This window comes from Culex pipiens, chromosome 3 (assembly GCF_016801865.2).
Source record: "Culex pipiens pallens isolate TS chromosome 3, TS_CPP_V2, whole genome shotgun sequence".
Taxonomy (NCBI): Eukaryota; Metazoa; Arthropoda; class Insecta; order Diptera; family Culicidae; genus Culex; species Culex pipiens.
Genome location: NC_068939.1, coordinates 102,125 through 126,423, shown reverse-complemented (window position 1 = coordinate 126,423; position 24,299 = coordinate 102,125). Strand labels below are relative to the sequence as shown.

Genomic DNA, 24,299 nt, shown 5'->3' with positions numbered 1-24,299 from the left:
AAACTGATTATACTTGCCAATTAAAACAAAAAACGCTTATTCACTACCTTACAATGGAGAATCAGTGTGGCTCGCTTCTTGTACATGTTGCTTGCAAAAATTGACTTGTTGACTTTAAAGTGCAATGAAAAAGCTTTCAGAAGAGAAGTATAAATTGTAAGGAATAGTGTTGTTGATTTTCTAGATTACATTTTAATTTTCAATGTTATAACAAAGAATCTATTGAGTTAAAAGAGGAGGGTGATGGACCAACGAGAATACCTTTCGGGCTTATCAAGTGTGAAGGCGTGGCCAAATGGTTACGCTGCTCGCTTTGTAAGCGGACTCGCAATCCAAAGTTCGTCAGTTCAAATCCTGGGGTGGAAGGTTCCGTGCAGTAAAAAGAGGTTTGGGTGATCTCCCCATTCAAGCCTTTTGGATTCATAGGATTGGGCAGAAACTTGCAATAGAGACCACGAAATACCTGGGGGTCGTTAAAGTGTTGATGGTTTGTTTTTATTTTTTGCACGCATGTGTCAGTTATTTTTTATGCTTGTCATCACGCCTTTCTTCCATTGTCAAACTTTTCCGCCATAATAACAAATTTAAAACTGGTTAACCGGAGAATGTTAACTTTATTTGAACCAAAAACTGGTATAGTTTCTTTTTTTAATGATTCAGAAATTGTATGCTTGTTGCTTAAGCAGCTAGATAGGGGAGCGGCCGTTGCTGACTGGTTACATTGTTCGCATTGTAAGAAAGTTAAGAACATAGAAATTTGAAATGATGAATGATGAGGCGGGGTTCGATTCCCCGTCCTTTGGATTGCTAAGCTAAAATGCTAACCATTAGGCCATGACGACTTGGTGAGCTTGGACTGGAATTAGGAATACTGTTACAGAGAGCGAGTTGGGGCGCTATAACCACGACAAATAGTGTCCAGGGCATTCGTGGAAATACAATGTCCGATCCCAGAGTGTCCCGGAGTACCAAACCAAACCAAACCTCGGAGCGTATGGTGGTGTGTCCCCACGCTTTTTCCTCCCCTGTCGATTCAGATTTGTGTTGTTATTTGAACATTCTGTGCTCAAACTCAACCCACGAATTATGTTTCTGCGACATGACTTTAGGCAGTAGGCCTGGCCGTTTTAACGCTTGTGATGTTTCAATACATTCTAATGCAATGGTGCACTACAAATGTTAATAAATGACAAGAAGAGTGTTAGTCGTAATCTAACCTAAGGCACTCTCTATGATCCCTTTGAAAGATTGGCTGCGCTAGGGTCTGATTAGATTAGATTCTATTAGATTTGTTGCTTAAGCAGCTAGACAAGGAACCATGAGGGGAGCTTGAGTGTCGCTAAAAAAAACATTAATTTAATAGAATGCTTAAAAAGTATGAAAATTGTGCAATTGTAAACAATATAGAAGGAATAGTAACAGAAACTAACAAAACAACAAATAAAAGGGATTGTGAAATTATCAAGAAACCAATTGAAACGTCTTATTACTTTAAATATCTTTTTATTACTATAAAAAGCATTCAAGTTGTGAATATTTCAGTCGAAACAAATGATTTAATTTTGCTATATTGTTTAATTTAATCCAATCTAAAGGCTAACCAATTTCCTGCATCTTAATTTTTATACTTCTATACATTGAAATTGGAAAGCAATACTGTTATTGTCTATAGTTTAAAAATGAAATTAATGCTTACTGAAAATAGTAAGGTTGGATATCAATGATCCCAAATAAATCTGATAAATGAATGTCATAACTATCTATAAACCTAAAATTGCCTAATAGTACGTAAAAGTGATTTATTTTAAAAATTAAATTAATTTTGTATTTATTGAGTCTTGCAATTTATAAGAATTACATAAATATGTATGGCTCAAATATTTATTAAAAATAAGAATCTCTAGTAAAGATGCGGAATTGCATTCGATGCATCGGGATATCCGAATTAAGAATTCGGAAACTATCAGAATCGAATCGAAATTCCTCACGTAAAATTTTCCAGAAATCCCGATACTTCGATAAAAAACATGCCTTATCTATACCAATAATGTAAACTATATTTTACCATTTTGTAGGATAAAAAATGCTTAGTACCAGCTCGGAAGACCGAATTATTAAGTGTTTTTGTATATTTTTTCAAATACTTAGTATTTAGAATGTTGTAACTTTACCTAGCTTCATGCTTAATAGTTTTTTACGTTTTTTAACGTTAAGCTTGCTCCACAGATTACTTGTTCCCTCAATCAATAAGTACTCATCACACAAATCTACATTATGATGTTGTCTTTGATCTTTGGTTAAACTATCGGTTATGTCTGCCTCTGATTTTGGATTTTTTTCAGACCGGGAATCTCCTGAAACAAATCCACTTTCTGGTCTAGAAAGAGGCTGTGTCTGATTTGTCCATTGCAGCTGATGAAACCAACGCGCTACTTTCGCAGAAGAAGAAAGCTGAAAATAAAGATACAAAAGCATTTAAACATGAACTGTAATTTTATTACCGACCATAAAAGTATGTGAACTTCTGCCACTTAACGAAGATGTGTTTTAAAGATATTTAAGGGTGCTCATCATTCGGATTTTTTTTGTCTTTTTTCGAAATTGTTGCATTTACGGACTCAAATCTGAAACAATTTGATTGAACAAGCAGTCTTACTTTGTTTAATTCTATTGTAGACAACCTTTCTTGATATCGATAGTTCCCTTAGTTTTAAAGATACTAAAATATTTGAATAAGGCTCTGGCATTGTTGAAATAATTATAAATATGAGTGTGAAACCCTTAAAGTTTTTTTTTCCAGAAAACCTTTCAACCAACACAACTAAAGATTCGATTCAATCTACTTATGTTAGGTAATCTGTTAATGCTTTTCTAGACATCCATACAAATCACTCAAAAAAGAATCGTCCCAATTGGCTGAGGTATGGCTGAGAACCATCGAGTTAAAGTTAACGGTCCAACTAATTAAGAGACTTAGGCGTTCGCCAATGCCAATAGCATATAAGCATTGGTAGCATGCTTATATGCTATTGGCAGCATGCTAGTCTTCTTTTCAACTACAAAGACTTCGCCGCCCTGGGCTCCTAATTGTTTAAGTACGGCACGGGGCGAAGGCGTCGGATACCAATATTTACACATCAAATTTTAGAGCGCCCGCCTCGGGATTCATACCAGGAACCTCTGGTACGGTCCGATTGATCCACACGGGCGGAACAAGTTATTAAGAGCGAGTCCACGAGCAAAGCATACCCATCTCGCATCGACCTCACCAATCTGCCTGAAATTTTCAGGGGTTGTTTGGACATATAAAACTAGCATCTGGCCAAAATATGAGCACTCTAGGTCAACGGGAAGTGGGGCAAATCGGGACACAAAGTTTAAAGGTTCAAAAACGTCAAAAATCTTAAAAAGGCTATAACTTTGGCAAAATTCAATTTATTTTCAATGTTCAAAATGCATCTGAAAGGGCTTAAAAAATGCAACAAAATGCAGGATAGAGCATCCCAATTGGTTAAACCTAAAGGGAGTTATTGGCATTTTAGTGAAAAAAAAGCATAATTTTCAAACTCAAATAAAAAAGTGTTCCATCCAGATATCAACTCGGTTCGACCTGCAGCTTGTAGGGGACATCTGGGACTACCATCTGAAACTGAGAACGCTTTGGGTAAGGCAGTTTAACATATTAAATAGACACTTTTACTTTTAGTGATTTTTTTGGCCGTAAATTTTTGCTCGGGGGACCCCTTAGATCCCATTTTCTGGTGATATTTTTATCATATTCGTGTTCCTGAGACAATTTCACAATAGAAACATGCATAAAAATGTTTATTTTGATCCATTTTAACCCTTTAAAAAATAAAAATTAAAAAAACCCTCCATTCACATTTATTGAAAATCAAGCTCGTTTCCAAGGATACTAGATGACACCAGAAAAAAGAAGCTTTTTAATTTTTTTTAACTTTTATTTTTTAAAGGGTTAAAATGGATCAAAATAAACATTTTTATGCATGTTTCTATTGTGAAATTGTCTCAGGAACACGAATATGATAAAAATATCACCAGAAAATGGGATCTAAGGGGTCCCCCGAGCAAAAATTTACGACCAAAAAAATCACTAAAAGTAAAAGTGTCTATTTAATATGTTAAACTGCCTTACCCAAAGCGTTCTCAGTTTCAGATGGTAGTCCCAGATGTCCCCTACAAGCTGCAGGTCGAACCGAGTTGATATCTGGATGGAACACTTTTTTATTTGAGTTTGAAAATTATGCTTTTTTTTCACTAAAATGCCAATAACTCCCTTTAGGTTTAACCAATTGGGATGCTCTATCCTGCATTTTGTTGCATTTTTTAAGCCCTTTCAGATGCATTTTGAACATTGAAAATAAATTGAATTTTGCCAAAGTTATAGCCTTTTTAAGATTTTTGACGTTTTTGAACCTTTAAACTTTGTGTCCCGATTTGCCCCACTTCCCGTTGACCTAGAGTGCTCATATTTTGGCCAGATGCTAGTTTTATATGTACAAACAACCCCTGAAAATTTCAGGCAGATTGGTGAGGTCCAAACGACGTCCCATACAAAGGGGTATGCCCTGTTCGTGGACTCGCTCTTAAGCAATTGTGAAAATATTGGGCTGAAAGTAATAGAAAAATATTACCTTGACCTTCAGAATATTCACAATTTTCTTTTAAACATTAATCATACATTTATCTTATGGATTGATCAAAGAAATTTAAAGTTTTTTTATTTTTGAAAAGTTACAGTTAAGGTGAAGCCCACAAAACGGTTAAAACAACATGTTAAAAATGCCTGTATGCGGGCAAATCAAGCTTTCTAAAAAAAATATATATAATAGACAAATCATCTAACGAATTCTTGGAGAAAGCATGTAATAACTTATTTTGGCATTGATTTGGAATTGTTGGCTAGCTTGGTCAGTGATATTAAATAAAACTTCGGTTATGTGTTGTACTATGCAATTCAAGATATGTTCTAGATGGTTTGAAATAAGTGAAAAACGTTATCTACAACTGTCATTATTCTTCTACTAATCATACTATTTGGTGGTATGTCGTGCCCATTGTGTTCTCTGTACCTGACTCATTATTTGACTACGATTTGGTACTTTTTCACTAGTAGTACGTGTGATAAAACTTGGGGTAGCTGGAAGTCTTCTGGTTATAGTACCACTCTCATCTGTTACTTTCAGAGTCACCAAGCTTGGAATGGAGGATTTCTTTTCCTTCGATTCTTTAGTTGTTGTCATGTTTTTAGTGCTACTTTCAGTACTTGCAGATATTTCTGAGAAGGACGTTGATTTTCGACCCATCATTGTAGGAACGATTAATTGTTCATTGCAAGTTACAGGTACTATAACTTTAACTTTGCCCTCGGCATCCATTGTTGTAAGTGTTCCAACTTGTGATAATGGCTTGATAAACTGAGAACCTTCAGAGTTTGAGTTCTCGTCTTGTTTACTATCTTCGATTGCATGATCGGTTTTAGATTTAGATAATGTATCCGAAATAGCACTCTTTGCTGTATGTTTGGTTTGGTTTAGTAGAACTTCATTTTTTCCTTTATCTTCATTATTTGCTGCTGATTTAACATCTGAAGTTAGAATATTGTTATTGAATCCTGCAGCATTTTGATTAGCAAATACAAATCCTTTTGACTGCAGTTGACTGGCATTTGAAGAACATGGCGAGATCGAGGGAAATACCGAGGTATAACTGGGATTGGTCAGTTGATTTAGAATATTTTGATTTAATCTATAGAATTCTTGTGCAGCCAAAGAAGAAACTTGTGTACCCATCATGTTGTTAGAATTTTGTACATTTGAATGCATGTTTTGAAGTTTACTCATTTGAGAATATGTAGAAGAGTTATTCTTGTTGATTGGTTGTTGCATTGCAGCCATTGCCGCCTGATTAGCATTATTTAGGTGTTGTACAGATGCATAGTGTGAACCTAATCCTCCCATATTAATTATATCTCCTAGTCCTTGGTGATTCTGAAATAAAGAATACTGCAAACAATATTTAGTGAATTATTTGGTTGAACACAATATTGAAGTATTTTTAATCAAGCCTTCATGCATGAACACAAAAAATCAAGCGGTATGATGTACTTACCAATAAAGATACTTTCAACTTGTAACTATTGTTAACTTTTACACACACAAAACTGCACACACTCGTTAGTACACTCATTGCTCGTAATTAAAATTCGTCATTTAGTATTACAAGAATGAAATGCAACAATTCCCTAAATCCTTTAAGCTTTAAATCGCACTGTAGCGTTGAACCTTACACAGAAAAAAAAAATCATGGTAATATTACATCTGGGAAGGGGTACATCTTTTATGTCAGAAAAAGGTGTAATTTTACCTCTGAAAATGTGTAATTTTACCACTTTTCTGGTGTAATGTCACTTTTTCAGTCTAAATTGAAGTAAAATTACATCATAAAAAAGGGAATATTTAACCTTCCAAAATTTCAGCTTCCAAATTTACATTATTTTTTTCTGTGTACCATACAATATATATTTTTTAGCTTTCTCAACACAATTGTTAATTTGAAAAATTACACTCAAGCTTAATAGTTAATGCTCACAAAATGTCATAATGACAGTAAACATGATAGAAATTTACCTGTGGTGCTAATCCAATTGTCGTTGACATTCCAGGTCGATCAGGTTCATGATAACCACCAAGTGATGCAATGTGTTCCAAAAGTTCTCGATTCTGTTGTAATAGTTGTTGGTTGCGAGCCTGAATGATGAAAAGTAAATAAAACATTTAGTTAATGTGGTTAAACTGACATTTTGAGTGTTATGTACCTGTGATTCAATTCTTGCATTTGTTTCTGTTATCAGCTGTTCTCGTACCAATACCAACTGTGCAACTATCTGTCTGCACTGTATTTGTTGTTGTTCTAATTGTTCTTTGAGTGATACAATTTCATTTGATGATGACAGAGGTATATTTTCAGGCATGAGTTCTTTTTGATGTTCCTGTGAATTGTAAATTCGTGTTAACATTCAACACTTACTAGTTTCAATTAAATCAGAGCGTTAAGAAACTATATTAGTAAATGAGGATCAAACTAAAAAATGCGTAAAGTATGATGCTAACATACTCTAAACAAAGATACAGCGTCCTCAAAACTGAAATGGTCTTTAACTTATTTTTGCCGAAAAATCAAGTTTAGACAATTTTTTACTTATTGAGAAGGTTTTCCAATATAAATGAAACAACAAATTTATTATGAAACAATAGTTTTTTGACGAGTTTACTCGTTCCTACTCATCTAGACTCTTACTAAACCCAAATTTGTTGAATGAGTGTGAGCGCTGGTGAGAATGCTTTCTTACTGTCGCCCTTAATTGATATATACTTACTTGCGACGTTGGTTTCGTTTGTGGTAAAATGTCTAAATCCATATTTGCTGATGCATTTATTTGTGGCAAATCCTCTGCATCTGCTGCAATGTCTAAACAAGAACAACAATATGTTTTTATTTGTTTTGTGCGATAGATTGGGTTTAATTGAAGGCTCCATCTATGGAGTGTTAAATGCTTCTTTTCTTTTCTTGTTTTCTTGTTTTCCAGCTCTAATTGTAACATTATTGCTGGCTCTCTGCTTTTTATTTTAAATTGCAAACATTAGTAATGAAAGGAGACCTACACAAATTATATTTTTTTAAATAGTTCGGCGGTCAAATAATCGAAAATGTTTGTGTGTTTTTAAATTTACGCAGTTGCAAATATTTTTTCAGTGTTTTTTTTTCAAAATGAATTATTCTCAGAAAACTGTTGTGGTGTAGAATGCATTTCACAAAACATTTTTCATTGAAGTGTTAAATGCTTAAAGGGAAGTTGCAAGGACATAAGCCATGTCTGATACAAATGATAGATTCCCATAATTTCGCTGCTGGCCAAAAGGTATTTAAAAAAAATCCACACACACCTCCACATAATGCATAAACTGAAACATTAGTTGTTATTATTTTTTGCACCTTGAATAACTTTTAGAGTTTTATTTAAAAGCTACTATAATCATTAGGAATCCCATATCTTATAGGACCCTTTAAAATAAACTAAAGACTTATTCTTTTTAAACGTGTTATCTCTTAGTATGATTTTGTTGTTGTTTATTGTTTATATTCATCTTTTTCATACACAACATACCTTTTTTAAAATCTCCATCGTCACTAACTTTGTCGGAAATTCTATCCTGCTCAGAAAAATCACAGTTAGATGTCTCCGAATTTTCGTCCATGTTGCCCCCACTGTCTTGTATGGATAATTTGTGACATACTTCGAATGCTTGTCCTACTGTGCGAACAATACGCATCGCTTGAGACTAAAAGTAGAATTAGGATAGGATTTCGTTAAAAATAAAATAAAACAATAATTAATTAAAAAAAAAGTTATAAAGGCATAAAATAAATGCTTTGTCGTCAGCAACATTTACCTCAAGATCTGAATCAAGGCTTCCACTTCGAGGTCTAAGCATATCAAAATCTAAGTAATCATTGGCATCAATTTTTTTTGAAGTTTTTCGACTACGTGGGAGTGTTTCACATTTATTTCTATTGTCGTAAGTTGGTTCTTGAAAACAAATTTTTTTTGAGCACCTTCTGTCAACGGGCTCATTTTCAATCTGGGGATCTTTTGTACTACGACTTTCGCTTGCTTCCCCATATTTGTTTGTATCAAGTTTAGAATTACTATTCCTACAATCCACTGAATAACCTCTTGCTAAAGTAAGCCTTGCACTCGGTCTTTGACTATTTCTCGAATTATCCTCTGTGTTGACTGTTGTTCGTTGAAATTTAGTATTGGCTTTTGAAGAATATGATTCCGTGTTTACTTGAGAAACCATGGCATTGTTTGATAATGGGAGATTGGATTTTTCATCTTTGGATACTTTCCTAATAGGTATCGGAGTTACATCTTGTACTTTCCACGAATCTCTGCCTGTAGAGGACTTTACTGGAACACACTTTTGTTTTTCTCTAGCGTGATGGTCTCCTAACGTTTTGTTTTTTGATGGCCGATGATTGTCCTTATAATACAGGATATCATTTTCTTCATTGAACAAAATATGTTTTACTGAAGATGGACTCGACAAATTCGAAATTTTTCGATTAGATTTTGAGGCTTGTTCTTGCTGTTCATTATACATGAACTCAACATTTTGTGCATATTTTTCATTGTATGATTTCGGCCTGCATTCATAATATTTTTCATTGCCCTGAACGCTTTCTCGGGATGCATACTGTATTCCATCTTCCATAGAACGACTGAACTCACTTTCATATTTGAAATCATCGGAAGATTCTACAAACTCAGATGAATATTTACTTTTCTGAGTTTGATGGCGAATTACACTGTTATCATTGATTAATTTCTTTTTAACAGTACCAGTCACTGGTGTTTTTCCTTTGGCAGAAATATTGCCAGTATGAGATTTTTTATTATCCTCATCTTCGACATCTTCTTCATGAACGTCACTAAGTTGGGATTGTTGAGTTTTGATTTTTTCCCGTTTTGTATTCTTTGAATTATCTTTAGCTTTACTTTTTGACCAAGGAAAAAAGTCTAAGGAACTTTTATCTTTGGGTGTTTTGGGACTCCGAGGAGGCGTAACAAAATGTTGTTCGGGGCTTTCCAAAAACAAATCTCCTGTACCAGTTCTTTGCTGATGTTCTTGGTATTGACTGGGTATTGATGAACTCCCACCGACATTTTTTCCTACTTTCAGAACATCACCCAAGCTGCTAAGTGTAGAACGAGCTTTTCCCATGACATCGTTCTGTAGTTGACGAAGTGTCGATTCATTTTTACGCTTACTACTTGGAGATTTCAGGGGATCGCCGCTTTCAAGTTGCATTTCTTCTGTTTTTTGCTTTATCATTTTTCAATTATTCACTTATATTACAAAGGATTTTAAATTATTTATCGTTGAGGGACCACACTTGCACTCCATTTGTCATATTTCGTTGTGTTGCATCGTATCGCCTTTATTGTCTCGAGTATAATTATATTTCATCATAAACGCTGCCATTTTCGTATCATTTTAGCGGCAAAATCAAAATAGAGTATATATTTAGAATACGATGCAACCCTGTGAAAATGGTAATTGCCCTTTATTAATCTCCGAATTATTTTTAACAGCAATAATCGATTGAAGTTATAGCATTTTTCTTCCACATAATTAGAACAATTAGTTTCCACAGTTCACTGATCACTTTTTCTTAATGTTAACTACAATTTAAACAACATTATAAAAACGCTCTCTGTTCACAGTGCTCATTTATTATATTTTTCCTTCACTTCGGCTTGTCCTTGTTATTTTTAGAGCAAGCTTAATTTTTTATCACTCTAGAATTCCACAATGTCACATGGTTGTCTCTTCACGTTTGTTTCCTTTTTAAGAATATGTGATGATTTTTCTTCGCCATTAAAAAATTCTGTTGATGATGTTACATAATTATAAATTTATTATTGCTACGCAAAAAAAAATCCACACTCTCTGTTTAAACTCAAACGTAAAACGCGATTATTTTTTTTTTATTTTTGCCATTCTTTTTCATCATTTATTTGCAATTAAGAACAATACATTGTGTTGACTACTTATCAGAGGATCAACAACTATCTCAGATGTTTAAACAAGGTTTGGAATAACACAAAAAATAAATAGACAAAAATCAGTATGTCTTTTTTCCACAATAAACCTTACTGGCTTAAAAGTCGGTACGCACTAACTATGTGCTGACCACATTGAGGAAAATCTCTGCCTCTGCTTTATGAATTTTGGTATAATTTTAAAATTCTGCTTCATAAACCTCTGTATACAAACGCGCGCGTTTTTTTTCTCTCTGCTCTAATGTGTTGGTGTGCTCAGATTGACTCTCTGTGTAAGCAAATATTTCTGTACATGCGAGAGGTTGAAAGAGAATATAATTTAAAAAAAACGAATACTCCCGCTTGAGCGGCTGCACTGGCAAGATAGGCTACACAGCTTAGAGTCTATAAGTGAGACAGTATATGTTGATCCACAAATTGATGCCATCGTGTTCTCTTGTGCAAGATGAAAATTTCTTTTGAAAACTATGAATGAGCTTCCTTCATATGGAACAAAATCATTTTTCACAATATAATTTTTATTGGATCCGAAAATTCTACATTGTTTATGAATGAAAGCTTACAATCTTTTATGTTTTTTTTTTTTCAAAGATGGTAATTTTTACAGTACAGTCCTAATATAATATACATTCTCAACCAATTAAATTTGTTAGCTTTTAAAGATATAGGGTAGGGTAGTTATCAATGAGACACTTTTGGTTTTCAACTTTTAAGGATTTTTCTAATTTTTTCATCAGCATGTTCTAATGAGCTTTTTGTTGCATTTTCTTTTTTTTAGTGTGTTCTAACATTGACTAAAATATGAGATCGATCCGACATCTACAGCCAGATATATTCAACTGTCTCATTGTAGACGCACTTGGCAGGAACAATGAGACAGCTGGGGAACAATGAGACACTCTACGAAAATCATTTTTTTTTTCTAGTAAAACATCATGTTTTTGTATTGTTCCTGTGCAGGTGACTTGCCTTGAACATTTTATTGCAATTTTGCCAACATGAAACTTTACTTAACAAAAGTTATACTAAAAAGTATTTAAATTTTGTAAAATCCATATATTTATACCAAATAACTTTGTATGTTTGGTTAAATGAAGTTAAAACTCTATAAATATGCCAAAAATCACTTTCAATTCATGTTTTGAAAGATTTACATGGATTTTGAAATGTTTAATGAAGAAAAATCAAAGTGTCTCATTGTTACCCATGGGCTAAAATGAGTGGGGAACAATGAGACAGCCCTGGATTCTGGGTATATTCTAAATTTTGGTCAATCCTAATGAAAGGACATTGTAGCCCAACTCAATCACTATGGAACGTCGAAAGAAATTTGAAGAAATATTAGTTTTGGTGTAAATGGCAGCCAACGAGCGAAAAGGTATTTTTTGTCCATAATTTACTTTTGCACCTCAGAATCAAACATTTATGAATAACTTTTCAAGGGAGCGTCCATAACCAAAGCCACTATTATAGCAGACGTGTATCCAGTAGATACACCTTTCCCCCAAATATGAGCCTGATTGGTTGAAACTACGACTTGTGAGAGCCATTTTATCATTGTTCCCCGTGTCTCATTGATGACTACTCTACCCTACGGCAGATCATTAAACTCAACATTGCTAGACGACAAAGCATTAACTTGGTTATGTTTTAAGCGAATAACACTCGATGCTTGTGCTTTCTTGTACTATTTGTATGATGAACTCAGCCAACTTAGTAAAAGAAAGCACACAAACCCAAAATAAATTAATTTTGGTTGTGATAAAACAATGTATACACAATTATTAGTTTTTTTATTTACCTTTTTATTGGTTTTAAAAACACAACATTTGAAAACATCACTGCTCCCGTCTCTAGCAATGTAACTAAATATTTTCAAATCATTGCTATCATGAGAAACATAAAAAATCCTATAAATTGGATGACTCAGGATTTCTAATTCAGAATTCTCATTCCATTGCCGTTTTTTCTATAATGAATTGAAATAAATATTTAAAATCGATCCTATACTGCCTATAATTGAAGATTCGGCTATTATGCCAAATCAAGTATTCCGGGAAAAACGCGTGTTTGTGTTCGTCACAAAGTCTTCGCCACGGCAATTTCAAAGGGGAGTGGAATATTTAACATTTTTAGTGAAATTCAAGTTTTGGAGGGTGCGATGGAACATTCTACCCCCTGAAGCAAAAATCTCGATTTTGCCAAAAGTGCATAATAGCCGTTTTTTCAATGATGGGCAGTATACTACTCCTTTGTACTCTGTAGATAGTGTTCACAGCTAACAACAGCTTTGCTTCAATCATGTTGAACTCACCTTTCTTTTTTTTCTTTTTAAGCAAACTCTAACGCCATCAACCGATACATGGAAAGCTATTTTCTTTTTTTTATCATTTTGCACTTTGCATTCGTACTGTATGAAAAATTTAAAATATATATAAATATATATAATTTAAGATATCATGGGTTTTGTCAACTCACTCGTATCCTTCGCATCGCTTGAACAATCTCCGATCTGCTATTTGGACGTGATACAATCTGCCAACCAATCAGCTAAAAAATTACAAAAAAATAAAGAAGATAAAAAAATTTATGGCTTTGTAATTCATAATATGATGTGATGTATAAAACAAGTGCATAATAGAAGAAAGGATAGTGAGGCGGAGTTCAAATGTGAAAACGTGGCCACTAGCGATCAATTCACAAGTTGCAAGCGAAAACGAGTAGCCCAATCCAAATAAATCTTAAAAATATATGCCTACGAGGACATAAATTGCAAAAATGGCTAACACGCTCAAAAATAGCCCTGACTAGAAATGGTCTTTCCCAATACAAAATCGTATGAAAAATGTATTAAATATACTACTACTTCTACTTGGGATGCTCGAGTTTTGTCCGATCGAGCTCATATTCAGGATTTAGGCTTATTACAGCCAAACGATTCAGCCATATAGTGAACGGCAAAAAGTCAAATTTGAACCACTCTTTTACGCAAACAATTTCTGTAAGATTTTTTTTTTTAAGTTTTGCCTACTCTTGTCTTCTATTTAATATTTATAAGTAATAATGCTTTCGATTGAATTACGACGAACACACAGCTGAAAGGAACTCCAAAACTCTGTTATGTTCCTTAATAAACTCAATGTAACTTGATTATTGACAAATAAAGCCGAATTGAATTGAAATTTTTACGCTAACAACCCCAGCAACGAGGCCGACGGCAGTCTCTGCAGAGCTCTGCAGTTGCAGCAGGTGTTGCAATTTAAGGGGAGAGGCTATCCAGATTTTTTAGCGAAGATGGCGTTCGAATTGTGAACGCCCGAAATGTCAAAGTCATGCAGTGGTACCATCATTACCAAAAAAGTGTGCCATGGCATGACAGCCACATTTTTTTTTCTAATGTTGGTGCTACGTCATCTTCGCTTAAAAACCTGGATACATTCTGTACAGATGTGAAAAATTGATGAATCTCTTACTTCGGCATTTTTTTCTTCGAACACAAACTATAATCTCATAAGGTTTTTCGAGAATCTTTAATTGGTTAAGGCACCCGGAAACAGCTAGTTCAGGGTAGACCAAAGTATGACGCGCGACCCATCTTGAGTGATCATATAATATGGCCCTTTGAGAAATCTGTAAAACAATTGGTTATTCTTAAAAAATTAGGTTGTTTTTAAAGAGATTTTTGTTAAATATAAATATTATTACTTATCAAAATTTGATTTCTATTGTTCGAATGAAATATTTTGTGGTTTGGTTGAGCGTTTCAGCAGAATGCTAATATGACTAAAGTAGAAAACTTTAAGATAACAGTTAGTCTGCGATTAGCAGAGCAGCGAGTCAGACGTGCGTCTCTCACACACCAAAAAAAGTGCTAAAAAGTGCAAAAAATGCCTCACGACAAGAAAAAGAGGCGTTCCTCACCAGCAGGATCGGTAGATTTAAAGAAGTCAAAAAATGCCGAAGCGCTACCTGCAAAGCCAGGCAGTTAGAGCAAGGACGCTCGAAAATTCTTCTGGAAATCAGTTTGCTACCCTCCCTGAGGACGTGAGCGAGAAGGAAGAATTTGAACGACGGGAAAAGGTGCCACCCATTTTTGTGAAAACATCGTCATCGGATTCGGTGCGAAAGTGGTTGAACGGGTTTATCAAATCTGGTGCTTTACGAGCTTCCATTCGCTTGTGTGCTGATGGACTCAAGATTCTCCTACCTGGTAGAAAAGATTACAACTACGTTCGGGATTTATTGAACAACACAAAGATTGAATACTACCGCCTTGACGATCCAGGTAAACGTCCCATGAAACAGGTCCTCCGTGGCCTGTACGACATGGATGTGAGTGTGCTGAAAGAAGAGCTCAAAACTCTTAAGTTGAACGTGAGTGATCGAAGTCTTCAAGATGACGAGACACAACAAGGACATCAAGTTTCGTGATCAACTGTACCTGGTTCATTTCGATAAAGGATCAACGACGCCGTCTGAGCTGAAGGCAGTTCGGGCAATTTTCAACATCATCGTGACATGGGAACGTTTGCTTCCAGTGCATCGTGACGTGATGCAATGTCCGAACTGCTGCAGTTTGGACATGGTAGAAGGAACTGTTTCATCAAAAGTCGTTTTGCAACCTGCGGAGGTGAGCACAAAACTCAAGCTTGAAACCAGGGTTACCAGGACTGAATAAAAACAATCTGGCAAAAAATCGGTCAAAAACCTGGCAAGCCACTTTTCTCAAAGTAATAAGAAAAATTGTGTTCAAAAAATGGTGTATTTTCACATTTTATACAATATAGCTTCATAAAAGAAGTGGGTCTCGTGGCGCAGGGGTAGCGGCTTCGGCTGCCGATCCCGATGATGCTATGAGACGCGGGTTCGATTCCCGCCTTATCCACTGAGCTTCTATCGGATGGTGAAGTAAAACGTCGGTCCCGGTTTCTCCTGTCTCGTCAGAGGCGCTGGAGCAGAAATCCCACGTTAGAGGAAGGCCATGCCCCGGGGGGCGTAGTGCCAATAGTTTCGTTCGTTTTCATAAAATAAGCAACATACATTAATTTAACAAATTTTGGAAGAAATAAAAAAATATTTTTTTCAATTTGCCACTCAAAAAATCTGGCAATGCCAGATTTATCTGGCAACCTGGCAACGCTGCTTGCAACACAATCAACGAGAACTTCGAAGCCAAATGCTTCAATTGCGGTGGCGACCATTCGACCAAGAATCAAAGCTATTCAAAACGTGCTGAGTTTGTAAAAAATCGGCAGCAAGCGACGACGAGACACCAACCAAATCGTCGTAAGACACCATCTGCTGACGTAGATTTTCCTGCTTTGGCGTCACCAGGAGCGCAATCTGCTCGAGTGGTTCCAAATCTGCAGCTATTGCCGTTGAATCAGCGGCAAAAAGTTGCAGAGAATACAACACCTCCAGGCTTCAGTCAGTAACCGAGGGAAAGCCAACCAGCATCAACAGATGAAGGCAGGAGTGACCTGTTTTCCTCACAAGAACTTCTGAACATTTTCATCGAGATGACAACAACACTGCGTGTTTGCAAAACTCTTGCAGAACAAGTAAGAACGCTTGGAGGATTTATCTTAAAATACAGTTCGTAGTTTACTCGTTCTAATGATTTTGAATAATTCAAAGATTTTTTTTTGTTTTAAGCAGTAATGCTTTTGAACGGGTTCTCCGTTTGTTCAAGTTCACACAGCAACACGAAAAATAACAGCTCTGAGAACGAACGCTCGTCTCTAAGAAACGTTCGTTCAGTAGGCCTTTTTGAAACGAACGGAGAACCCAGTTCAGAACTTCAACATTTACCTTTGATAAGACCTCAGTAGACTAGCTAAATTTCATTGACTTTTAATCACCCGTTTACATGTCAGTACTGCTAGCTTAGTGGTAACAATTAGGTTTAGCAATCAGAGGTTTTTGCCTGAACTAGAAAAGCATAGATTTTTTTTAATCACGGTGGCAATAAGTTTTCGTCTCCATTTTATTGGGGTGCTTTTTTGCTTTTTAACCGTTTAAGTTAGTCTCCCTAGCCTCCCAGCTGGAGTGTCCCTTGATTTGTATAAAATGTAATTTCAGTCGTCGTCAAAAAGTTGGCACCCACCACACAAAAAAAATATTTCCAAAAATTGAGATTATAACTCACTTCCTTTGAATACTGTTCTTGCATGCTACCACCGAGCTAACTAACCCAGTCAACCTTGAAACATTCATAGCAGTTACACACCAGGAATGAAATATTTATTATTTCTAAGAGGAAAAACCTTTTCAAGCATTAGTTGTAAAGTTAGTGTCCGCTAATTATTTAACATTTACAGTTGACCCTAAGAAGGAAATAATCAACTTAAAGTTTTTGTTTTGTGTTTTTATTTATCATATTGCAAAAATACGATATTGTATTTATTGAAAATTATATATTAGTTTTTTTTTACCTTCAAAAAATCTAATAACAAGTTCAACAACAAGTTTGTGCAACTTTTGAAAAATCATTCAAATTTTAAACTGCAATTTTGAGTCCCTAAAAGGCTCAAGAAACGATTTTCTATTTGTAGATTGAGGGAAAAAATCAAAATGAAGAAATAGTTCCTCAACATAATGAGGTTACTTAAATTTACGTTTCATTGGATTAGTATGAATTAATTGTATTCGAATTCATTAAAAAGAAACGTTGTTTTACTTATCTTTATAAGTTATTGACACTATTGGCTGGTTAAAAAAATCCCGGGTCCCGGGAATTCCCGGGAAATGGCAAAACTCAACTCTCGATTCCCGGGAAATTGAAAATCTCGAGAGTCGTCACCCTCTAATTACCACCAATGAATTGTATTGAGCTAATTCTATGATTTTAAGCTTGAAAAACATGCACATAAAATGAAAACATAGATTTTAATACTGTTTTAAAAATTTCCCGGGATTCCCAGGATTTCGAAAATATTTTTTCCCGTTTCCCGGGAAATTCAAAACCCTGGAAAATTGGACGCCCTACCCAAAGTAATGCATTTTACGTAGAAATTGAGAAAAACCTCAGTTTTCAAGCTGCAATATCTCGAGAGCCACAAACCTTAGACGGTTGATATTTGACTCATTTCAAAGACACAAGTATGTAGAATCGATAGTAGTCTGCCTGTTTAATAAGTGCATAGTTGCAGATAAATTAAAATTTGACGACAAAAAAGTGGTGTTCTGAAGTAACCATGGGCATTAGAGAGTTAAGTAACAAGTTTTCATTTAGGCAACATACACTGAAATAGGAAGCTTTTTTCACCTTATTGGAATGTATTAAAGAAGGACAATCTATTTTTTTATAAAAATAACATTAGAAAATATAAAAAAATATACGTTGCATTCATTACTTAGAGACGTATCTTACAAAAAACAAAACCGTGAAAATTATTATAAAACTTACCCTTGCTTGAAAACTTATTCCATTTCCATAGAATGCTTGTTCCGGATAAAGCGGTACACGAATGTCTTGGTCATCCTTAACAAGATCGTAAGGTTGAGAAGGCATTTTGCTCGTTTCTAGTTGACACCTTTTTGGTTGTTTTTCCCACTTATCGTTTTTAATAGCACAGATCTATGTATTCACAGAATAATTCTTCCGCGCGTTTGTTTACATAATTTAACCTGAAACCTGAACAAATCGTAGATCTTAAATGCAGAGATTTCCTGTACTTTTTCTAGCAGTCAAAGTTCATTTTCTTTGCGCAGCCTAGCAAGCACGCTGTAACATAGAATGCCGAAACGGGAACGGAAAAAGGTACCTAGCATCTTGGCAAGAGCAGAGATACTCCAATGAAATAAACGAAACGAGAGTTGGACCATCTCACTACGAAAGTATCTCAACACTATTTCCTTTTACATTCCCTTGATCATTGTTCAGAACATTCAGCATCGTCATGCTGGGTCATACCTTCATTTAACCAGTTCATCACACACGTAGACCAGGTGTAGAAAGCAAAGTGGAAAAGGAAAAAGCTATGCTCTCATGTCTTATTCGTTTCTCTTCTACGTTCCTTTTTGAGGCAGAAAACTGGACAAACCGGTTCTCAAACCCACGACTGTTTGTTGAGATAAAAAGCATAACAAGAAGTAGAACTTAATACTTTATCTTTGTTGTCATATGCAACCGCTTACACAAAGGGAAAACATATGAATTTGTGTATCTGTGTGTTAGTACGTTCCATTCATTAGAATCTGTCTTGGTCACAACACTATTACTTATATAAAAAGGAAGATATGCAGTATCTCTTTAAAACTACTATTTGAATAGTACATTCAATTCTTCACATCTTAAAAAAACCTGCTTTGAAATTTCTAGGGTAACTGTTCGAAGTGACGCATCAACCTAACACGTCTAAATTTGATTCATGGTTTATACGTCCCTACATCAATAAGTATTCGTACAGCAATATGCATACTGACCAACAGCCTTCCGCATATGTAAAATCTTCCAAATTCAATAAAATAACGAGTTATATTTAGTTCTCCATTTGTAGATATTACTTTATACATGAACTTAACTATAAAATATAAGCATGTAAATTTCTAAACATTTATCACCAGGTATTATTTAATAGAAATTATTGTTCCGCGTGTGTCCGGAAAGACATGTCTCTCCATGATAGACTTTACAGCATTGCGTTTTTTCTTCACTGACCATGCAAGATATAAAATCTATTTTTGAATCATGCGATGGATATTTAAAAAAAAACTGATGCAAAAGACGAGTGGAAAATATGGGTTCAAGATTTTTAAATTAAGTACACAGCATCTCACTGGATTATTAATTAATCTCATTGTTGAATCCTAACACTTATATCACGATCTTCACTAGCAATGATCAAAATGACTAATTCCAGCTAAACGAAACTCTGAATCACTCATTGGACTTATTTCAGCACATTTAATGACACAATACAGGGAAATGATAGAATAAAGTGTCTTCCGGTTTGCTTTATTCCAGTCTTTCATTCCAAGCACTGAATAAAACGTTGTGTATGAATCGGAAAAGAACAACATAATTGAAACACTATCGCCGCTAAACACTGATGTACGGGAAAATTTGAACCCTTTTGACACTTTTTGATTTCACTGGATTTTAATATAGATTTATGCGATTGTTTATATCCCTATTTTCTTTACTAAGAAACAACAAATTTCTCATATTATGCCAAAATAATAATTGAACCAACATTGCAGGCTAAATCACACTAAAACTATCTATTATAAATTCAATCGTGTGGGCTACACCCAACTAGGCCGACGAACGCCAAACAACTGACTGAATGGAATGAGAATTTTATGTTTATGGTATTAGTGCATTGACATACAGTGCAACGTTTTATAGTACGGTAAACCATGTTTTATGAAAATATGCTTGGTACATCTACGAATCAAATGACTATAATTCGCCATTAAAATACTTTAATTGTAACATTAAATTAAATATTTTTCATTTGTTATTATGTTATGTTCTTTTTGGATATTGGAAATAATTACAGTCCAGACTCGATTATCCGAAGCCTAGATTATCCGAAGCCTCGATTATCCGAAGTTTCGATTATCCGAAGGTTTGTATGTTTTGGTTAGGATAGAATGAATATCAAATTTAAAGCTTATTTATCAGTTAAGCAATTGAATTTTCATCAGAAAAAAATTTTGCACTTAAGTTAAAGTTTAACTGTAAATTCCAGAAAATTTCTTTACAACTAACTATATATTATTTAATTCAAAAGTGAAAATAATCATTCCATCGAGCACTCAATGTTATATTATCAACAATTTGTAGCTCGATTTTTCCCAAAAGGCGTTTCAACCAATATAAAGTAATACAGTTCAGACTCGATTTTCCGAAGCCTTGATTATCCGAAGTTTCGATTATCCGAAGTTCGATTATCCGAAGGTTTGTATGGGTTTCGTTTTTCTTGTTTTAAACATAAAATTCGAGTTTTTCAACGTTTTGCCCTTCGAAACTAGGGTCCTATAAGGCATCATCCATAAAGTATGTCACGCTAAAATCGGTCAAAATCAACCCCCCCTCCTACCTATGTCACACTTAGTCACGCTGTCTCCGACCCTCCTCGAAAAGTACGTCACGCTTTGTCGCCCCCCCCCCACCCATTTTGATTTTTTGTACAATCTAAATTATATTTTCAAAAGGTCCTATCTGTATAGGAAACCCATTATTCATAGGTTGTTTTGAAAATTTACTTAAGCAAAATCAACCCCCCCTCCTACCTATGTCACACTTAGTCACGCTGTCTCCGACCCTCCTTGAAAAGTACGTCACGCTTTTTTTTTAAATATATTTCAAGGCTGAATTTTCAGTATTCAAGAAATTGTCTAGCGTGACGTCACAGTTTCACAGACACCACTTCCCCCTCTTGTCACACTTTGTTACGTTTTGTGTCAAACCATCAGGGTTTGTGTGTACCCTTAAAAGTTTTCTTTTTTGGCGAAAAAAAAAAACAATGTTCGATACTTAGATATTTTGAAAACTAATGATTGCAAAGTAACTGGGCAGGTGCAAAATGCATTTTAAAACAACCCTTAACATAAATTGAGCATACTAGTTTCTAACATAAGTTTTGAAAAATAAAGCTTAAAACGAAGTTATAACTTTGAAATTCATGTTGCCTAAATCGCAATGTCCCTGTATTTGAGATGCTGACTTCGCTTGTCAAACCCCCAAAGCAAAACAAAAATGTGAAAGCAGCGTTCAGTACTTTATGGTTAGCGCCTGATTGTTGTGTTCTATACTTTAGCCTTTGAATTGTTGTGCAATAGTTGTTTCAGTTTATTAAAAATCATTTACAAATTATCATTATGGGCATAGTACAGTCACTTGTTTCACGACAATTTAATAAATTTAATGTTGAAAATCGCGCTCAAAAAATAATTTCCCAAGATAAGCCCAAGCCTGCACCAAAATTTGATTCCAACTTAAGAGACCTAGAAAGAGTTTTACAAGGTAACGTAAAAAACATTTTCTTGAGATATTTTGAAAAGGACATGCCAAATAGACCAAAAGCACTAAATCGGAAAGCAAAACTAACTTTAGCAGTTTTACAGTGTGCGTTGGTGATTTGGGATAACCTTTCATATCTGGAGCAACATTTAAAAGCGGCGGTACGACATTGCTCTTACAGCCTTTCGTCCCATTTAAACGCAATGAGCAATGAGCAATGTAGTACCGCCCCTTTCAAATGTTGCTGCAGGTTTTACTTATAATGAAAATCTTTAAATTAACATTAAAAAAATTGTTCCTCAGAATATCCCGAATTGATCAACAAGCAAAACAAAAAGGATGAATTGTTAGATGATTACTTGAAACATGTCTATGTAACTTCTACACGTTCGGTATGTAAATTATCCACGTTCGTTCGATTATACACAATTTCGAAACTATCTGACTGACTATTGCTGCGTTAAATCCCAGTTTACCAATATATTTTAGAGCAAGTAAGATAAGCAGTATTTGCTGTAGAGTTGAGCGACTCTTGTTCCGAAAGTGACTCTGGATTCTGACATCGTTTAGACTCTGACTCCACAGCCCTGTATTTACTGATCGTCGTTAATGATCATCAGTTTATTTTTATTTTTTGTTTTTTTATCAGCAATGGAAAAGCTAATCTGGGAATAATTATTCTTGTAGGGTTTCGCACTCCTTAGAAATACTCGTTTGTTAAAAATTGTAACTGGAATTTACAGCAGCAATTAGCATCTAACTATTTTTATTTTTTGTGACCTAAAATTAATTAAACCCTTTGTCGGCTCGTGTTAATAGCTGTTATTTACGTACTTCTTGAAAATTTCTAGGAACCCACCCGTCAAAGACAGTTGGAATACGCGTTACCTTTGGATCGCTCAGCTGTTGATGATTTCGAATTTGGGCATTTGGAACCACAAAAGGTGTCTAAAGGCCGTTGCACATTACGCCAAGCTATGGAGTTTATTTCCAATCACCAAACCGATCCATCGCAATGGAATGCCGCTGCGATATCTAAACGCTATGATTTGAAAGAGAATCTTGTGAATGACATTCTTAAGCACTTCAAACCATTTGAATTGCATTTACCTGAGAACAAACAAAAAGGCAAGGCATTTCCCAATACAAGTAATCAAAATAAATTGCTGAATTAAATCGTCTGTATTTCATCCATCAGAGTTTACAATTCAGGAAACATTTGGCGGACAATCATACAAATTTACGCTTCTATCTTCCGATACCGAAATAACTTTAGAGCTATCTGGACTGTATTTTACTCCCCATACTTGGTCCTGATGGTCATTAAAAGTGTGTAGGCACTGACGCTCGGCAACGTTCCATATTTTGACACTTTTGTCACTCGACGACGACGTAAAACTCCTGCCATCACCGGAGAATGATACGGATAAGACCCATGAAGAATGTCCCGATAACGTTCCAACTACATCGGAATTGGCAACATCATACAGCTTCATATGCCCATCGTCCGAAGCGGTCAACAACATCTGAGAATCGGGTGAAAAGCATAGGCTTCGAACGGACATAGCGTGTCCTTCTAGGGTTTGAGCTACTTTACCAGCAGCCACATCAAATATGTTAATTATTCCATCAATAGCCCCACTTGCAATGTATTTTCCGTCCGGACTCTGAAGAGAAAGAGATTTAATTTGATTGGGGTTTTTAGCTACAAATTTCGCGAATACATACATAAGCGATGCTCAGGGTAAACTTTCCGTTTTGAGGATCCAGCACCTGCTCGGCCTTTCCAGTTTCGACTCCATACAGCGAAATTTTTCCTTCATGTGATCCGGAAATGATGTACTTGTCACAAGGGGAAAATGCAACTGTCCAGAGATCAACTGGACCAAGGGCAATCTGATTCAATAGCTGTCCAGTCTCCGCCTTCCAGACACATAATCCTGAGTCGAGCGAACTGCTCGCAATAACTGTAACAAAATGTTTACTGTGTAACTTTTATAGTAAAAAAATCTTTAAAGCTGAGTCTCACCTTCTCCATCGCTGCTCACATCTACAGATACAACACCCAGAGAGTGACCAGTGAACGTATTTCTCAACTTGAGCTTATTGTCAGACGTTACGTCCCAAACTTTAACGCGATCATCTAAGCCGCCAGTAACAATGAAATCGCGAAACGAAGCTGTAGAATCAACCGAATTGTCGTCGTCCCTTTCAGCTGACTCTAATTCGCTGTTCACTTTTATACGTCCCCAGCTGCAAGCCCAGATGCTTTCATCATGAGCCGACTCTTCCTTATGCAGCAATGAATACTAAAATTTAAAAATAATAGGTGATATTTCATATTTTGCATAAAATTAATGTACTTCTTACCATTTCTACGGGAAAACGAAGCAAAATGTTTTTTTTGGAAGATTTACCGGGTTTTATGTTCCAACGTATGACAGAATGGAGAGAGCTCAATTTTGACAGATACTAACAGTGATGCCTACAAAAGGTAAGAAAAACAGCTTGCTTAAAAACAGGGATGCCAGATTGTTAGTGCATGTCTGTATGAATGTGGCATAAATGATCTACCTAGTTGTGGTGCGCAGACATTTTAACAGTGGCATAGAAAATCTTATGGCGTCACGCGTTTATTTGAGTTAAAATTGTCTAGCGTAGTTATTATCTTCCGTA

At 35.3% G+C, this 24,299-nt stretch overlaps 3 protein-coding genes across 9 annotated transcripts; 1 reads left to right on the top strand and 2 right to left on the bottom strand.

Moving 5' to 3' along the window:
- Window positions 1-2,121: 2,121 nt before the first annotated feature.
- Window positions 2,122-19,939, bottom strand: LOC120428068 (capon-like protein). 7 transcript variants are annotated; one of them, XM_039593041.2, is made up of 10 exons: window positions 19,849-19,939; window positions 18,060-18,287; window positions 13,130-13,201; window positions 12,966-13,061; window positions 12,453-12,620; window positions 8,189-8,363; window positions 7,400-7,491; window positions 6,839-7,012; window positions 6,651-6,770; window positions 4,958-6,026 (listed from the first exon to the last, which is right to left on the bottom strand). In XM_039593041.2, the coding sequence occupies exons 2-10, from the start codon at window positions 18,162-18,164 to the stop codon at window positions 5,055-5,057; spliced, it is 1,974 nt and encodes a 657-aa protein (XP_039448975.1). In that variant the 5' UTR covers window positions 18,165-18,287; window positions 19,849-19,939; the 3' UTR covers window positions 4,958-5,054. The 7 variants fall into 7 exon arrangements, with proteins under 7 accessions (XP_039448976.1, XP_039448971.1, XP_039448975.1 ...); XM_039593038.2 differs by having other exon boundaries at window positions 18,060-18,714; window positions 19,849-19,906; XM_052709770.1 differs by lacking the exon at window positions 19,849-19,939 and adding an exon at window positions 19,043-19,061.
- Window positions 19,940-21,372: 1,433 nt separating this feature from the next.
- LOC120428078 (protein NDUFAF4 homolog) lies at window positions 21,373-22,813 on the top strand. Its single transcript, XM_039593055.2, has 3 exons — window positions 21,373-21,626; window positions 21,927-22,015; window positions 22,475-22,813. Exons 1-3 carry the CDS (start codon window positions 21,482-21,484, stop codon window positions 22,796-22,798), a joined length of 558 nt encoding a protein of 185 aa, XP_039448989.1. The 5' UTR covers window positions 21,373-21,481; the 3' UTR covers window positions 22,799-22,813.
- Window positions 22,787-24,124, bottom strand: LOC120428077 (WD repeat-containing protein 61). Its single transcript, XM_039593053.1, has 4 exons — window positions 23,994-24,124; window positions 23,653-23,932; window positions 23,352-23,590; window positions 22,787-23,290 (listed from the first exon to the last, which is right to left on the bottom strand). The coding sequence occupies exons 1-4, from the start codon at window positions 23,994-23,996 to the stop codon at window positions 22,832-22,834; spliced, it is 981 nt and encodes a 326-aa protein (XP_039448987.1). The 5' UTR covers window positions 23,997-24,124; the 3' UTR covers window positions 22,787-22,831.
- Window positions 24,125-24,299: the final 175 nt, after the last annotated feature.

Bases quoted from the DNA above. Each gene is read 5' to 3' on its own strand.
- LOC120428077 (XM_039593053.1), bottom strand. The intron at 23,591-23,652 runs GTGAGACTCAGC...ATTTTGTTACAG, and splicing joins TGTGAGCAGCGATGGAGAAG to TTATTGCGAGCAGTTCGCTC. The intron at 23,291-23,351 runs GTATGTATTCGC...CTTTCTCTTCAG, and splicing joins TTACCCTGAGCATCGCTTAT to AGTCCGGACGGAAAATACAT.
- LOC120428068 (XM_039593036.2), bottom strand. From the start codon at position 9,920: ATGATAAAGCAAAAAACAGAAGAAATGCAACTTGAAAGCGGCGATCCC. The intron at 7,013-7,399 runs GTAAGTATATAT...TACAATTCACAG, and splicing joins AAACGAAACCAACGTCGCAA to GAACATCAAAAAGAACTCAT. The intron at 6,771-6,838 runs GTACATAACACT...TTCATCATTCAG, and splicing joins ATGCAAGAATTGAATCACAG to GCTCGCAACCAACAACTATT.
- LOC120428078 (XM_039593055.2), top strand. From the start codon at position 21,482: ATGGGCATAGTACAGTCACTTGTTTCACGACAATTTAATAAATTTAAT. The intron at 21,627-21,926 runs GTAACGTAAAAA...ATTGTTCCTCAG, and splicing joins CCTAGAAAGAGTTTTACAAG to AATATCCCGAATTGATCAAC. The intron at 22,016-22,474 runs GTATGTAAATTA...GAAAATTTCTAG, and splicing joins ATGTAACTTCTACACGTTCG to GAACCCACCCGTCAAAGACA.